The sequence below is a fragment of the Syngnathus floridae genome, chromosome 14, assembly GCF_059516105.1.
Source record: "Syngnathus floridae isolate MCC-2025c chromosome 14, RoL_Sflo_1.0, whole genome shotgun sequence".
Lineage (NCBI taxonomy): Eukaryota > Metazoa > Chordata > Actinopteri > Syngnathiformes > Syngnathidae > Syngnathus > Syngnathus floridae.
In genome coordinates this window covers 6,165,682-6,182,346 of record NC_142426.1, presented here as the reverse complement: position 1 = coordinate 6,182,346, position 16,665 = coordinate 6,165,682, and the positions used below count along the sequence as shown (strand labels likewise).

Here is a 16,665-nt window from a genome sequence, read left to right as displayed (position 1 = left end):
TTGCTAAAAAGGTGAGTAGCTTCGGCCAATCACGTGTTGCCGCTCTTGAAATTGACCAATCACAAGTAGGGATGCTTGTGTGTCATTCACAAACGTCAAATAGCGGCACTGTAGATTTCTAAAAGTACTGGACGGGTACGATATGCTAAATATCGAAGTTCCATGTGTTGTCAAATCAGCGTCGAGATGTTGCTCCGTCACTCCAGCATGGCCGCTCCGTTTACTAAGTCGCACGGCATGAGAGGACACAGGATGCAGTGATGCAACTTGACCGACAGAATTGTTATGTATCGTAATATTAGTGTATTTTTCTGCCAAACGCGGAGGACGTAGCAGTTTATGAACACAACCTACTTTAATTCACCATGTTTCGCCAGACAAAGACGGTGCTCGCGAAACTTCAAAATGTTCGGTAAATCAGCTAGCATAAGCATTGGCTACCTAGGCTACATGGTCGTATGTTGTGATGAACAGTGACAGTGGGGACTATTTAGCTTGGTGGAATCGTGATCGAGGTTTTAAAATAATGATTGTTAGTTTGAACACACAATTGAAAAGTGGATATTTGTGGACATTTGGTAAGGCCTGTCAATTATCGTGGAGGGATAGTGTAATTAAGTCCCCGAAAGAAACATTAGCTTATTATAATCGATGAATAGGTTTAAGTAAACGATTAGGTACATCGGGAAGAATAACTTATGCTTGAAGAGAAAACTGATATTTTATTTTATATTTTAAAGTCAGCACAAGATTGATTGATTGAATTTCAGGACACTTTTTGTGAGAGTGAAAACTAGAACCATTATAGGTCACTACAGTTAGCTTCGGTGTAATATGGAGCATATTTGAGGCCAGTGTGAAATATTCTGCATATGGTTTGTTTGAGAATATACTCAAGTTTATCTGAACTTTTTCCCCTTAAACTAGTTTAAAGGGCTTGCATCTGTCATGGAGACGGAGGAGTACTGCAGCAGCAGCAGCACCAGGAGAGAAAGCTCATCAATACACAGCAGGCCAGCAAATTCATGGATTTACAGTTAAAGAGGTACGATGCATCCTTTATTTGGTCAAATGTATCAATCGCTGAGGGAAAAAAAAATCAAATATGACATTTGCCTGCAAGGACAGGCATACTCAACCAGAATAAAATGTTAGTGTCTTTTTGCTGCAGGTTGTGGCAGTCCCCGAGTTGTTCCTCACGGCCATCAAGTTGACTCACGACAGAACAGGAGCTCAGTACCTGCATGCTGCCAGGGATGATCCCAACAATCTATTCAGGTTGATAAAAAAAGACCCTACCAAAAATATCACGTGTTGCTATGCTATGTTGGTCTTTCTGCATTTTCAGCGTGCAGTTTCGGACCACCCCCATGGACAGCACGGGGGTCCCTCACATCCTGGAGCACACGGTGCTGTGCGGGTCCCAAAAGTATCCGTGCAGAGACCCTTTTTTCAAAATGCTCAACAGGTCACTGTGTACCTTCATGAACGCCTTCACAGGTATATGCCGCCCTTCTTTTTTATTATTATCATTTTATTTTTATTTTAAGTTTATAAACCCAACCTTTAAAGTGACTGCTGTCTCCTTGCCCACAGCCAGCGACTACACCATGTATCCATTCTCCACGCAGAACGCAAAAGACTTCCAGAATCTTCTGTCGGTCTACCTGGACGCCGTGTTCTTCCCGTGCTTACGGGAGCAGGACTTCTGGTGAGCGTTTACGTCTCGTGGTGTTTTTTTTTTTTTTTTGTATTCTCTCATGTGGCGTCATAAGCGACAACTTTCCAGGCAGGAGGGCTGGAGGTTGGAGAACGAAGACCCAGCCAACGCCAGCTCGCCTCTTGTCTTCAAAGGTGTGGTCTTCAATGAGATGAAAGGAGCCTTTGTGAGTCCATATCCCCTTTCCTAACCTGAAATGGAAACCACCCGAGTGAAGTTGGCCCTTTTTTTCTGCAGTCAGACAATGAGCGCCTATACGCCCAGCACCTCCAGAACAAACTTTATCCGGACCACACGTACTCTGTGGTATCCGGCGGAGAGCCGCTGGCCATCCCTGACCTCACCTGGGAGCAGCTCAAGGATTTCCACGCCACGCACTACCACCCCAGCAATGCCAGGTGACACATGTTTTCCGCCAGTTTTTTTTTGGCCCACATGGCCTCCTAATTTGAGTCTCCAAACTTCTGTCCTGGGCTCTCCCGCTTCCGCGTCCACTGGTTCAGGTTCTTCACATACGGCGACCTTCCTCTGGAGCAACACCTAAAGCAGATTGAGCAGGAGGCTCTCTCCAAATTTGAACGTATCCAGACAAACACCCGCGTCCCGTCTCAGCCGCCCTGGGCCAGTCCGGTGAGCTCACCAAATAGTCTCGAGGATGCCGAATGTGAAGGATGAGATGGAAGGTCTGTTTCTCGCGCCGTCCAGAGAGAAGAGCACGTTACGTGCAGTCCCGACGCGATGGCTCCCGACGCCGCGCGACAGAGCACGCTGTGTGTCAGCTACAAGCTGGGAGAGTACGACCACAAATCTTGCTTTTTGAAGTGAGCGTCGTGCTGGTTGCTGTGACATTGAGATGTGGCCGTTTTGCTCCACAGCATCACCGACACCTTCGAAGCCTTCACCCTCAGCCTGCTGTCTGCTCTGATGACATCTGGTCCCAACGCTCCCTTCTACAAAGCTCTCATCGAACCTAAAATCGGAACGGACTTCTCCTCTGTGGTCGGGTGAGACGAGCTTGAGGAGAGCAAAGTCTGCGTGGGAAGTTCCAGTTTCCGTGCGGTGACACGGCGCTGTTGTTTTGGCAGATATGATGGCAGCACCAAGGAGGCGTCCTTCAGCATTGGCCTGCAGGGCATCGCTCAGTGCGACGCCGACAAAGTCAAGAACATCATCTGCCAAACCATCGACCGCATCATCGAGTAAGTAGAAACGGGGGGGTGCGCCCGTGGGAACTCGTCTTTTTCGTCTCTGTGTCGGTGGAGAAGTCTTTTGTCGCCCGTCTGCTATTTCTGCCCCTCATCAGGACCGGCTTTGAGGACGAGAGGATCGAAGCGCTCCTGCACAAGACGGAGATCCAAATAAAGCACCAGTCCAGCAACTTTGGCCTCTCTTTGGCCTCGGTGAGCGTGCGCCGACCAAACCCAATGCCTCCGAGGCGGCCGAGTTTGTTTTTGTTAATCTGGAGCTGCTTGCTGGTGCAGTATATCGCGTCTTCCTGGAACCACGACGGTGACCCAGTGGAGCTCCTTCGGATCAACAATAGCATCCGCGAATTTCGACGAGCCCTGCAGGAGAACCCGCGTTTCCTCCAGGACAAAGTCCAGCACTACTTGAAGGTTGGTGTGAGGGCAAGTGGGAATTTCAGGCAGGGTTGTCTTCAATGCCTTCAATGAAAATTCAAAATCAATGCATTTTGTCAGCTCCTTGCGTTTCTTTGTCTCATCCAGGAGAACAGCCACAGACTCACGCTCTCCATGAGTCCCGAAGACTCCTACTTGGACAAGCAGGTCTCGGCCGAGGAGCGCAAACTCCAGGAGAAGATCGCCGCGCTGTCTGATAGCGACAAGAAGGACATTTATGAGAAAGGTGCTGACAATCGCTCACAAAAAGGATTCTTCTTCATCGCGGCGTTCGAGACGAAGTCCTCTTTGTTTGTCAGGTCTTCGGCTGCTGGCAGCTCAAAGCCAGACGCAGGACGCTTCATGCCTGCCCACGCTCAAAGTGTCGGACATCGCGCCCACCCTTGCCGCCACGCCTCTGCACATGACCAAAGCGGGTACGACGCCGCGTGGAAGGTTCTTTGCATCTCTTTCGTAACCATCAAATTATTTCTTTTCTGTGCTGATGCCCAGGCGGTGTTCCGCTTCAGCTGTGTGAGCAGCCCACCAACGGCTTGGTGTATTTCCGGGCCATGTGCAGCCTCAACACGCTGCCAGAGGACCTGAAGCTTTATGTGCCGCTCTTCTGCAGCGTCATCACCAAGTTAGTTGGCGTCACACCAGTCGCTCACTCAATTTAGCCACCATTTATTTGCCTTTCATTTTTGGGTGTGTTCAGGATGGGCTGTGGCTCTCTGGACTACCGGCAGCAAGCTCAGCAGATGGAGCTGAAGACGGGCGACATGTCCGTGTCCCCTCAGGTCATCCCCGACTGCGCCCACATGGATATGTTTGAACAGGTTGGCTCGACTCGCCCGACCCCAAATTAGGCCGTTGCCATCTCATCCCCACTGTCTGTCAGGGAGTCCTCCTGTCTTCCTCCTGCTTGGAGAGGAACCTCGCTGACATGTTGCAGCTGTGGGCGGACATCTTCAACAACCCTCGCTTTGACGACCTGGAGCGCTTGCGGGTGCTGGTGATGATGTCCGCGCAAGAGCTGGCCAATGGGATCTCCTACTCCGGCCACGTCTACGCCATGACGCGGGCCGGACACCTTCTGACGCCAGCCGGAGAACTCCTCGAAACCTTTGACGGGATGGACCAGGTAGCCCAATTGGAGATTGTTTCATTTGAAGCAGTGCCAGCAAAAAACGTTCTCCGTTCACTGTTGTGATCCTCAGGTGAAGTTCATGAAGAGGATCGCTGAGATGTCGGACCTGACCCCGGTCCTCCGCATGCTGCCCAGGATCAAGAAGCACCTTCTCAACCCTGAAAATATGAGGTGCTGCTCATTGTCCGGCATTCATAGTCTGAGGTGGGTGGCAAACCTATTGCGGATGTCACTACAGGTGTGCCGTCAACGCTACGCCCCAGGGGGCGTCCGAGTCAGTGCGCCACCTGGAGAACTTCATGAAAGACGTGGCCGGCAAGAAAAAGCGCTTCAAAGCCGTGCGACCAAACGTCATCCAGGTAAGAGAGTGAGTGGACCGCTTTGTGGGTGGAAAGAGTTTGAGGTCAGGCTAATGCTCTTTTTTTTTTTTTTTTCTCCACTAGAGGCCGCTAGATGTCGACAACATCTCTGGAGCCTGCAAGACACTTGTGGCTGTAGGTCTTTGTTTTCATTTGCTCATCCTTTTCTGACTTTTGGGAAAATTCAGCCCCAGAATTCCGTAGGCGTGTTTCCAGCAAATCCTTAATTGGCCTCACTTTCTTTTCAAGGATTCAAATTTCCAGCCTTGTCACATGAAGACTTTCTTCCAGCTGCCATTTCCTGTCAACTTTGTCAGCGAGTCCATCCGCACTGTCCCCTACAGCCACAAAGACTATGCCAGGTTTTGTGGAGGATTTCTTTGACTATTCTGACAATGCTGGCATTATGTGGGGAATGACTTTGGAGCAACTTTCTTTCTGTCGCCAGCCTCTGCGTGTTGGCAAGGATGATGACGGCCAAGTTTCTCCACGGTGAGATCCGAGAGAAGGGTGGAGCCTACGGAGGTGGAGCCAAAATGGCTGGAGGCGGCCTCTTCTCATTTTACTCTTACAGGTGCTGAGTTGATTCATTCGCTTGAATGCTGCCAGTCGAATCTTAGACAAGTAAACCAATTTTAATTTTCCTTCTTTGCGGCGTTTTAAAGGGATCCAAACTCGGTCCAGACGTTGTCCGCCTTCGGCAAGGGTGTCGACTGGGCCAAGTCGGGCAAGTTCAGCCAGCAGGACATTGACGAAGCCAAGCTGTCCATCTTCTCCGCCGTCGACTCGCCTGTGGCACCCTCCAGCAAAGGTAACCGATGGCAACAGCCCCTTTTTGAAGCAACGGGAGGCGAGCTAAAGGCTGCCGAGCGAGTCGAGCACTTGACTTGATGTTTTTGGTTTGGATGCAGGGATGTCCGTATTCCTGAGCGGAATCACAGACGAAATGAAGCAGCGGCACCGCGAACGACTATTTGATGTCACCCGGGAAAACCTACTGGACGTAGCTGAGAGGTTTGAGCTCAAGCCTTACTATTAAACTTCCTATTCATTTGTTTTGGCCTCCCAAAATAAACAAAACATTCAACTCCTTCATTTTTTAAAAGTAGCAGTACTTAACGAAAAACCTGATGTAATCGTAATATGAAATGCAAATAATTCAATAGAAATTCAATTCAAAGAAAAATAATTCAATCCAAGAATTCAATTGAAATAAAAATAAATAAATAAAAATTCAAGTCCCAAAAAAAAAAAAAGTCACAGAGTTTGATGGATTACGACATGTTTGCTGCAGGTACCTGAGCGTCGGCAGCAAGACGTACGGCGTTTCCATCTTGGGCCCAGAGAATGACGCCATCAAGAAAGATCCGTCCTGGGTGGTCAAATAAACCACAAAGTCACAAAGTATGCCAAACCATCCTGTACATATCGAAGTAACGACACAAAGGATAATGTTATTATGTTGGAATAGAAAATTGCAAACCATCCCGGTGGCTGAAGTGACGTATTTTTTAAATGGGATGTTTGTCGCTAGACAGCGAGGCTGAACGAAGTTGCAGAGGAAACCCGTTTGAGGTAATATTGATGTAACCAGACAAATAATGTTATGTTGAATTAAAAAATTGCAAACTAGCTCGGTGGAAAAGGGGAAGTGTTTCTGAAATGTCAGAAAGTGTGCAGTCATCACTTGAACAAATGTAGGCATAAATTTGGGAACCCCAACAGAAAACTTGCATCAATATGTAGTAGATTCTCCTTTTGCAGAAATAACAGCCTCTAAACGCTTCCAATGATTGAAGGTATTTTGACCATTGTTCTTTGCAAAACACCCTTTAGGGTCTGAGTGTCTCGGCCAATTGGTTCGAAAGTTTTGGTCAATGTAGAAGAGTGCAGTACCACATGTCCCCAGCAGAAGGCGTAGTTGCTGTATGATTCAGGTTAGTTTTGTGTTTGGATTTTGGTATGTTAAAGGTAAATTTGGTTAAATTAAGACTTCACAAGACGGTGCATCGTGCAAAAGTATTTTCTGGTCGTAACGACACCACTCGAGACAATCCCTTAATTGCGGCGTAATAATAGTCGCCTGCACAAATACACACTGAGGCAGTGCCGCTCTCTTAGCCACAAAACAACTTTATTCACGCCACAACAAAAACACAAAATGTACAAAAAGAACAATTGGGGCGCTTGTGTTTCTAGAAAAGTGTTAAATCATCTTTCAAAATAATGATCATTTGTTATGTGTGATAACTGATAATCGAATGGTTTTGGTTGTGCTTCGATAGACAAATAATTATTCTTGGTATGATTTCAAGCAACGATATTTAACAAATTAACATAAATACGCCTGCTCGTGTAACATGTAGAATAGCTCGCCCATTCAACCATACTGACAATTTCTATTAATGATGGAGCAGCCAGGACACAAACTGATTTGTTAGCTTTAGCATCAGTGCTAATGTAAAGAATTGCATATTGCCTGTCCACAAAGACCACAATAATCCCACTGATGTTACAAAAAAGATGCGCTTTGTTGGCATTTAACATTGTTAATCTATCATGTCTATCAATGATTGTGCTTTATTGGCGATTAGTTGGGCTCATTTTGCCAAGAAATAATCCTTGTCTGTAGTCATTGAAGTCACATATGGAAAGAGTGAACCCCAAAAGGAAGAGCTTGAAAATCATCGGGATACTACACCGGCCTGGGTTATAACATTACTGTTGTCATGACAACAGCCTTAAGGTGATGTTTGAGGACAAGAGTGGTGGTTGTGGACACAAGTACACAAATGCATTTTTGTTAGAAAATAAACACGCTTTGTTAGCACTTTGTTAGCAATTTTAGCTTATCTTTCGCTTTTGAGAAATAGAATTGTCATTCCCATGGCCACCCAGAGCATCTTTAGCTACCGATAATGTCTGTCGCCTCATGTTCTTTGCGATGACTTTTGGACGAAACACATTTTTGTGTTGACATTTAATTACAATTTATCACTACTGGCATCTTCAGCGAAAATTGCATTACTGTTCACATGGCAAACTTCTGGTGTTTAATCTTTGTTTGTGACAATGAGTAATTAGAATTTAGCAACCGGTTTAGCATTTCCTTTCACGTCCTTGTCAAGGAGCAACATTCTTGGCTTTTGGATTAAATTTGTTGAATTCAAACAGGGAAGCCCCAGGCCACAAAAATGATCGTCAATTCTTTCCTAAATGCTGTTTTACACATCTTCAAATGTAGTCATACAAGCTACCGCAAAAACGGTGCATTGAGGGTGCCATTGCCAGGAAGCGCTTTTCTTGCCAATCCTGGCTTTTTAATAGTCCGCAGCTGAACGGCGATCCCGGTAGGAGGACGGGGGGGGACATCGTAGAGGCTTGAGCAAGCGGACGCAGTCACAACAGTTTGTCGGGTTGCGGCGGAGGCGGGAAACCAAGGGGAGCAGCTTTGGCATACTCTTACTCTCCCTTGTGGCAGTAAATGTCCTTGAGCGCCTTCAGTTCCTCGATCAGTGTCTTATTTTGGTTCTCCAACACGGCCACGCGGTTTTCCAGACACTTGACGTACTCCTTCTTTTTCCGCCGGCATTCTCGCGCAGCCTCCCTGTGCAAAAGACAACAAATTGAAGGACGCACGATCTCGAACAGCTCAGGCCGGTGGCCAGTCAAGGCGCCGCCTACCTGTTCTTCATGAGCCGGACCTCTCTCTTGCGGGTGACTTCCTCAGTGTGGTGGGACAGCGGACCGTGCGTGGCGCCCGGTGCCGCCGCCAGTACGATGCTGTGGGCTAGGCCTGAGGTGGGCGAGCGCAACTGGCAGGCGGGGATGTCTCCCGTGGCAGCTGTGGTAAAAGATGCATGTCATTATCACCTTCTGGGTGTTGTCTTCTCATAAAATGTTGCTTGTAAGCTAATGCTAACTCCAAAGAGGACTATGGAACTTCCCCATTTATTAATCACTAAGGAACCTAGTCCACGTTGTAGATCTCGTTTATTCTGTTTTTGGACTTGGGCTAAAGTAAGATCTTTGGTGCCATCTTGTGGCGTTGTAGGAATTATAGGCTTGATTGATGTTTTTTCATCGGCATTTCAAAATGAAAGTCTGCTTTGGTTTTACTGTGCACTTAGTTGTTATATTTGCTTTATGATCTCATTCTGGACAGCAAAAGAGGAATTGAATAACTTCAACTGCTTTTGCTAAGTGCTAGTGAACGCAAATATTAATATTAAACCTGTGTTGTAATATTGTTCCTGTCCTTGTATCAACTTTGATACAATATGTCAGTAAAAAGACATTTCTATCATAAATCGAAATTCTAAAATGTCAACTTCGGAAGGATGAGTCAGCATTGGGCACACAGTGATAAAAGGGGGGCGTGCTGACGTCACTTCATGCGTCTTTCTCTACCCCCCCTTCCCTTCTTTTGTTCCAGGAAGTTACGATGACGTCAAAGCAGCACTTTCTTCTCCATCCCCTCCCCTCCCTCCACAACGTGTTGCTCACTATCAGATGGACACAACTTTTTCGTCACAAAACACGACTAAGTGAGTGTGTGCGTGGAAATGTGTGCGTGTCCATGTATGTGCACACGCTCATAATTTGGTTTAAATCCTCAATTAAGCGAAACAAACTTTCGCGACGGTATCCCGGTGGTGGAACGCACTTGTACAGGCGGCTCGTATGCGCATGCGCGAGCTAGAACCGGAAGACGACGACAACGAAAGCAAAGAAACCCCTTCAAAAAAAAAAAAAAAAGAAAGCGAAATAAGTAAACGCACGAGAGACCAAAAGAATGGACAGACGAACTAGTGAAAAAAACACAAAAGTTTTCCGCACCTGACTCGGTTTCATCTCCGGTAACAGCCATTGTTGTACCCCAGTGAGCCAGAACCGAACAAAAAAGAGGAAAAATCCAAGCTGCTAAAGCGCCTTCGTTTCCTCCCTGGCCGGCTGAATTCGTAAAGGCGCTCCGGCGCTCTCGCTTCCTTGACAGTCTTGCGTCGTCTCTGGCCGCTCGTCAACTTTCGGCCGGATTACAATTACCGACATTTGCGTCACGGTGACGTCACCGCGCCCGCTGAAGTCAGTGAAGACGCGCTTGCTAGTAGTCCCTCCCACTCCAGAGTAACGATGTCAAGGGAGAAGATGTTATTTTTAGAAGTAGTGACGCAACTACAGGGGAGCGAAAAACAAGAGGCCTTTCTTATTGGCTGCTTCTGGAGAGGTAGGCGGGGCCATCGGCCAAAGAATCATAAGGCTTGCGCCAAGTCCAGGAAGACGGGCGAATTTTACTCAACTTTTATTCCCCAAAAATATTTCTATTTTGTTTTTTCAGCCATCGTAGTGCAGTTTTTTTCTTTGGATAGGGCCCGAAACGGAATCTTTTAATAGTGGCACTCCACTATACACTACCATCAGCCATCGTAGTGCAGTTTAAACCCATGGTTTGAAACCCTAATTTAAAACCCTCACCCTGTCTTGAAACCATAATCCAACCACTTTAGTTTGAAACATTAACTTAAAAGTAAAGAAACCCTTTCAACTCATGATTTTGCCTTGAAACCCTAATTAGAAACCTTGATCTCTGCCTACCCTTTGTGATTTGAAACCCACACATCTGCTTGAAATCATACTTTGAACCCTACTTTGAAGTGCTAACCCTCATTTGCACCCTATTCTAATCCTTAGCCCTAATTTGAAATACTAACAAAATTAACCCACATTTAAGAGCAAAATTTTAAACCCAAACCACTTTTGAAACCCCAAACCCTGGCGTGGAATCCCTAACCTTAGAAGCCTACTTCCAATCCTGACTGCAAACCTTACTTTGAAACCATACCTTGTATGATCATCTGTCCTGTTCGGATGTAGAACTGGTGGGCGCCGCCTGGTGAGGCGGCGGCAGCGCTCTGTGAGATGGCGGCTGTGGAAATAGAACCTCAAAATTATTAGCTACCAGGATGTCATGACCTCAATTGTGACTAGCTTGTAAGCATTTTGATAGCGTGTGTGTGTGTTTAAGCCGTAAAAAAAACATTTGTAAGATAGTTGCGTGGGGTGTGCGGGCGGCAAATTGTTCAGTCACATGCGAGAGCGTCTCTATAGAGCAGAGGAGTCAAACTTATTTTTGTCACCGGCTACTCTGTAGATACGGTTTCTCTCAGACGGCCGTTATGAATGTTTAATCGTCGCATCATATTGTCACATTTTACACAAACATAAGATAGATTACTAGCTTCCAAATCAGAAAGCAGTTTTTAAAATTATTTTTCAAGTTACTCTTAAAAAAAATGTTTAAAAATTTTTTCTTTATTACACAAGACAAATTTTGGAACAGATTTTAGCAAGGATCATTTAAGTTGACAATTTTGTTTTCAGGGGCCACATAACGTGATCTGGTTGACTTTCAACATCCATTGTATTGACTGTTACAGTTGTGTGGTTGCACTAAGCGTCTTCGCTCACCATATTGACCCAATCTCGCCTGGCAGTTTGTGGGCGTCGAAGAAGTCGAGTCACGCTCGTCCTCGCTCACGTCCTCGTCTATTTCGGAAGCCTCTTGCGAGTGCAAGGATAGCTCATTGAGGATTTCCCTGCAAGGGGGTACAAAGCGCAAACCGTGAGGTTCCACGCAAACGCCCCTTAGCGTGTGCAGTTAGCGCATTAGAATGTTGACTTACCGGTCAGCAGGCTGCATGGAAGTCGTATCCCGTCTCCTGGGCGAGTTGCCATCGGACTCGTTGCCTTCCCGCTTGCCCGGCGCCTGAACCATGACGCGACAAGTCTGGTTTGAAACCCTACCCCTACTTGAAACCCCAACTTTTGTTTGCAACCCCAACCTAGGTTTGTGAGCGCCTGCTTGAAACCCTAAGTTTGAAAATCAAATCTTTGTTTGCAACTCTACCCCAGGCTTGAAAACCATCTTTGAAAGCTTTGTATGAAACCCTAACAATGGTTTGAAACCCTACCCCTAGCTTGAAACACTTGTTTGCTATCTCTGGAGCCCTATGCAGTGTTGTCAGTGTGGTTTGTGGCACGTGTTATGCGAGGCGGCCCCCCATCTTGGCCACAGAGAGCATCTAGCTCACATGAGCACACCTCAAAATCAAGATAAAAATTCACGCCATATTAAGTCCAAAGCCAAAAAAGTGGTACAGCATTTACTTTTGAAGGAGACGTTCCGTCCAGGTGCTCTTCTTCATCTGCCGTTGAGTCGTTGGCACTGTCGTCGTCCATCATCCCTTGCCTGTGATCAGAGGGAAAACAAAACAAAACTCATTTTGAACAAGGTTTCAATAGAAGGAGACAGATTCAAACTCGTCTTGCAATTTCACACTGTAGACAAAAATGAAAAAAATTCACATTGTTTGGTAGTGATTCCAGATTGATTCATTTTCAAACAAAAACATTATTTAAAAAAATACCGTTTAGATATATTTTTTTTACAAACCCAAATAATGTTTTCCGCAAAAAAAATGGAAAGATCCAAATTGGGGGGAAATTTTCAGCAAACAAGCCAATTTGTGGTGCTGTACTGCAGATATGCATGGCTTGAAGGATGATGACCGTTAACTTTGACACAGGAAGTGACAACCGTTTAACACTGATGAGGATGCAACTGGTGAGTAACAAACACTTTTGGTCAATTGAAAGACAAAAAACTGAGTACTAAGAGTCAAACAATTCCTTTCAGCACCTAGCCCTGTCTTGAAACCCTACCCTGATTTGAAATCAAAACTCAAATTCGAAACCGTAACCAAACGAATGTTTACGTTCTGGTTCAAAGTTTTGGGGTCTTTTATTTTGAAGACCCCTTTTCTGGCATGGCTGCGTTGACGTCACGCCGTTTAACTTGACATGAATATGCGCTCTCTGCCGACTCATCACCGACAGTGTTCAAATGTAACTCGAGTGGACTTTTCACGTGAAATGTTATGATTTTTTGACGTCAACGAATTGATTTATGACTTACCCAAACTTTGACGCCGTGCTCGTCGTCACTGGTGACGAAGTGTGACCTCGCTCGCGTCGATCCACGTCAGTGACGACAAGTCGTATGACGACGATCAGGAGAGGTGCTTGGGGACAAAGAGTGCTTGTTGATTAGAAACGAGCGAGAGATAACGCCGCCGCTACTTCCGGGTTCGCCATTCAAAGCCAAAATCTGGCTTTAAAGTCAACAAGTTTCTGGCGATTAGTCAGCAATACACGTTAAGCCTCTTAGAATGAAAATCTCATTGAAATTTGGCTCGAAACCTTACTTTGAGCCATATACCTGGCTTGATACCCTACTTTGGTTCGTGTAGTGTGTGGTCAATAGAGTTACAACTGCCCAAAAAAGCTAATAACAGTGACACTGATCATGTGTTTACTGTCACACATTGTACTCAGGAATGCCACACACTACAGCTCCCAAACTCTGACTTGAAATACACTGTCTTGAAAACTACTTTTAAACGCTGTTTTACAACCTTAATTGGAAACCTAACCCCTGGCTTGAAATTCAACTTTGAAACCCTGGCTTGAAAGCCGAAGCTTGACTTCAAATAAAATCCTACTTTGAAACCATGGTGAGAAACTTGTAAAACCCAACTGTGGTTTGAAACTACCAACCATCTTGGCTTGAAACCCTACTTTTGAACTGCGTCTTAAAACCCTAATTAGATACGTGAATGCTGGCTTCAAGCCTAACATTGTCTTGAAACCCTATGTAACGTATAACACTAACTCTGGCTTGAAACCTTAATGTAAAATCCCAACCTTGCCTTGAAAACTTTCTTTGACACCTTAAAGTTGGCTTTTACTCTGTTTTAAAACCCAAATTACAAACCTAAACCCTGGTTCGAAGTCTTAACTGTGGCAAGAACCCCTCTAACCTTGGCTTGAAATCTTACATTGAAACCCCAAACTTTGTTTGATCGCTTAATTTGACTACCTGATCCTGGTTATCTGGGGATATCAAGAGAATTCATCGTTAATTGCGGTAATACACATTTCGCAGGAAATTTGTAATTTTACAACGAATCTAGCAGTAGTCCCATTTTAGGCGGTGAGCCGTAAGACACGTTACCAAAGTAACACGCCAGAGACAGTTGCTGTCATCCACCTCTAGAGGGCGCAACTGGCTAGTGTATTTGAGTACAGTTAAGTCACTAATTACTGTACTTGCATGCATACGCACGTAAGTCCTCAAACTACCATAACGTTTTTCAGGATTTCACAGCATTTCATTTAGAAGACTTTGCAGGATTTATTTGAATAGAGAGGCCAAATGTGAAATGTAAAAATTTTCTTGCAAAAATGGGAAGAAAACATTTATTCCGCATTCTCTTTGCACCATTTGATTGGAGTTCACATTTATTAGCTTTTTATCTTTGATGTAATGAGATAAAAATTCATCCTAATTTGAACAAATGTATGTGTCTTTGTTTTGGGACAATAGGTTTAAAAGCACAAAGCGTTCAGGCTCATGGTCTTTGTTTTAAATCAAAGACTGCGGGCGTTCTCAACATTCAAGACTCCAATTACCGCATGATCAACACTTTAAATGGCTTGACGACTCTTGCATCATTTGTATAATTGTTGCATATTAGTAGTACGGCATTATTGGTCACCTTGCATTGTGTCGTGACTTATAATGATAATTAGCGTAATTACCGCACTTATTGTGTCATGTCGTAAACGTGTATTTTGTTATAGAGGAGTAGCATAATGTTTTGTGTTGCTTTTTGAACACAATTGATACAGAGCATGCAAAATTGACCAAAGTGGTGAACAACGACATGAAATTCAAATAAATGGAGCAAAATTTAGTTTTTAAAGCATCACAAATCTTATTTTTGTATCATAACTTAAATTACACGCATTATTCATAAGCATTTAAATTGAGCACCTGTTCTCATTCACCTCTGTTCATTTAATAATTTGTCCTCCTAAAACACATGAATTAATTGTAACTGAGCACATTTGAATTCGGGAATGAGAAACGGGAGATTTCCTGAGTTTATTGAATGCACCACCGGGAGCCGGGCGGGCACGCGCTGGGAGGCGTCGCGAGCGAGCGCGGGAAGGAAAGAAGGAGAAGAGAGGGAGAAGAGATATCGCGAGCTCCTCTAAACAGGTGGTCCCAAAAGGAGCGAAAGACAGACGGCAAGCAAACAAACATGTCGTCCGGCTGGGGGAGAAGCGAAAAGTCACTTTAGCAGAAGTACCACCGAACGAAGCGAACCGAGAGAACCCCCCCCCATCCCCGTCCACCTCCCCATGCCGCTTGTGGACTTGTTGCGATTCTTCTCGCCTGGCTTGGGAGCATCGAGCGAGAGCCGAAGGAGACCATGAAAGTGACTGTGTGCTTCGGACGGACACGCGTGGTCGTGCCGTGCGGGGATGGCAACATTCACGTGTACGCGCTCGTCCAACAGGCCGTCATGAGGTACAAAAAGGCCATAGCCAAGGTAAGCCAAGCCGTCGGTGATGGTGGTGGCGGCGGCGTCGTCTTGCTCTTGTTTTTAGCATGTTAGCATGCCCGGCTAGTGAGCCTACTTGTTGCTGCTAGCTTTCGGGACGCGGAGTTAAGGGAGTGGGGGCTACGTGTGCGCACACAACATGGCGCAATCCGATTGTCTCTGCTGAGTAAGTTTGCACAGCGCACGCTCATTGTGATTTATGTGTTTTATTAAAGTGATTATGGTATTGATTATTCCATCTGTGTAGGTCGAATGAACATTCCAATTGACCCGAGATGCGAATGCTTGTTTGTCTATGTGTGCCCTGCGTTTGGCTGGCGACCAGTTCAGGGTGTACCCCGCCTATCCCCCAAAGATTGCTGGGATAGGCTCCGGCGCACTCTCAAATTTTTGTGAGGAAAAGCAGCTGATTGATCACTGAGGGAATGAATGAATAAATCAATGTTAAGGTAATCCCTGTTTAAACTTTTCAAAATGTTTTGGACCCAGTCAGGAATCTCCAGTGAATGAGAGCAATTTGTGAGGAGCCTCTTGAAGATGCTCGTTGATTGAGATGTTCGTGGTGTCAACAAAAACAAACTTTAGGAACATCCTCCTGCTGATCATTGTCATTCAAATTATTCTTCAAAAGATTGCAATGTGACTCGAGATGCTGACTCACTAGCTCCAAATGACAACGTTGGGTCTGACCAATGAATCATTTTTAATAGCTTTTCTTGCGGTGAATCGTCGTAAAAGTATGACTCAATTCAGTAAAATGTCTCAATATAATCATCAGGAAGTGGCGGAAAAAGTGATCAAATCATAATCGACGAGCTCACAATGATGTTTACCCAAAACAGTGACTTGTAAATCTCCAAATATCCGCTCACTACTTCTGTTTGCTCCCCGAACAGCCAGCCAACTACTTATTTGCCAATTTACCCCAACAATCCCCTCTCATGACATTTTAAGCCACACTTGTTAACTTTTTTTTTTCCAACAAAAGAAAACAATGGTTGGCCAGTTAACAAAGCAAATCTGTGCTAACCGTTAAGCTAACATAAAGTACATTGGTTAGCTTCAAAGAATGAGAAAAGTGCATCTACTCTAGCTCACCTGATTGCGACCTCCATGGATTGAAAGTGCTGTCGAAAACGGGAGGATGAATCAAATTAACTTGTCCTTAAATCGGGTTTTATTTCAAAGTGTCATCAAATTCCACACAACCTGTTCAGACGCTTTTGTCCTATCGTTACATCTTATCAGATCAACCCGTGTTTATGCAGCCATTGTTACTTTTTCTTCTCTTTGATCCAGAGGAAACTTTTACTGTCGGATTTTGCCTGGAGGGCACAATTGTTTATCT

The 16,665-nt window shown here is 45.2% G+C and overlaps 3 protein-coding genes across 14 annotated transcripts in view; 2 read left to right on the top strand and 1 right to left on the bottom strand.

The window, feature by feature from the left end:
* Positions 1-171: 171 nt before the first annotated feature.
* pitrm1 (pitrilysin metallopeptidase 1) lies at positions 172-6,480 on the top strand. The gene is made up of 26 exons (XM_088396355.1): positions 172-412; positions 928-1,045; positions 1,172-1,278; positions 1,349-1,500; positions 1,597-1,711; positions 1,790-1,886; positions 1,958-2,118; positions 2,224-2,350; positions 2,426-2,514; positions 2,596-2,724; positions 2,806-2,919; positions 3,024-3,120; positions 3,202-3,336; positions 3,448-3,586; positions 3,660-3,776; positions 3,853-3,982; positions 4,058-4,178; positions 4,241-4,483; positions 4,560-4,660; positions 4,728-4,848; positions 4,933-4,983; positions 5,098-5,210; positions 5,297-5,422; positions 5,514-5,659; positions 5,760-5,862; positions 6,143-6,480. The coding sequence occupies exons 1-26, from the start codon at positions 366-368 to the stop codon at positions 6,234-6,236; spliced, it is 3,093 nt and encodes a 1,030-aa protein (XP_088252481.1). The 5' UTR covers positions 172-365; the 3' UTR covers positions 6,237-6,480.
* Positions 6,481-6,961: 481 nt separating this feature from the next.
* On the bottom strand, positions 6,962-12,945 carry LOC148387288 (cAMP-responsive element modulator-like). The gene is made up of 7 exons (XM_088396356.1): positions 12,824-12,945; positions 12,016-12,099; positions 11,532-11,614; positions 11,317-11,444; positions 10,691-10,774; positions 8,533-8,692; positions 6,962-8,455 (listed from the first exon to the last, which is right to left on the bottom strand). Exons 2-7 carry the CDS (start codon positions 12,088-12,090, stop codon positions 8,311-8,313), a joined length of 675 nt encoding a protein of 224 aa, XP_088252482.1. The 5' UTR covers positions 12,091-12,099; positions 12,824-12,945; the 3' UTR covers positions 6,962-8,310.
* A 1,941-nt stretch (positions 12,946-14,886) lies between these two features.
* Positions 14,887-16,665, top strand: part of LOC148387286 (partitioning defective 3 homolog) — a 48,455-nt gene continuing 46,676 nt past the window's right edge. For 7 of the 12 annotated variants that reach the window (XR_015862522.1, XM_088395955.1, XM_088395952.1 and 4 more), the window contains exon 1: positions 14,887-15,305. Coding sequence is in view for 10 of the 12 variants with exons in the window: in XM_088395955.1 (XP_088252081.1) it covers positions 15,186-15,305 (120 nt within the window). In the remaining 2 variants the exon portion in view is untranslated. The remainder of the gene's footprint in view (positions 15,306-16,665) is intronic. The other 5 variants (XR_015862523.1, XM_088395959.1, XM_088395960.1 and 2 more) reach the window with 2 other exon arrangements.

Coding starts and splice junctions, on each gene's coding strand:
- pitrm1 (XM_088396355.1), top strand. CDS start 366: ATGTTTCGCCAGACAAAGACGGTGCTCGCGAAACTTCAAAATGTTCG. Junction 2,515..2,595: donor GTCAGCTACAAGCTGGGAGA/GTACGACCACAA, acceptor TTTGCTCCACAG/CATCACCGACACCTTCGAAG. Junction 5,863..6,142: donor CTACTGGACGTAGCTGAGAG/GTTTGAGCTCAA, acceptor TGTTTGCTGCAG/GTACCTGAGCGTCGGCAGCA.
- LOC148387288 (XM_088396356.1), bottom strand. CDS start 12,090: ATGATGGACGACGACAGTGCCAACGACTCAACGGCAGATGAAGAAGAG. Junction 8,693..10,690: donor AGGACAGATGATCATACAAG/GTATGGTTTCAA, acceptor CTTTTACCACAG/CTGCCACGGGAGACATCCCC. Junction 8,456..8,532: donor GTCCGGCTCATGAAGAACAG/GTAGGCGGCGCC, acceptor TCTTTTGCACAG/GGAGGCTGCGCGAGAATGCC.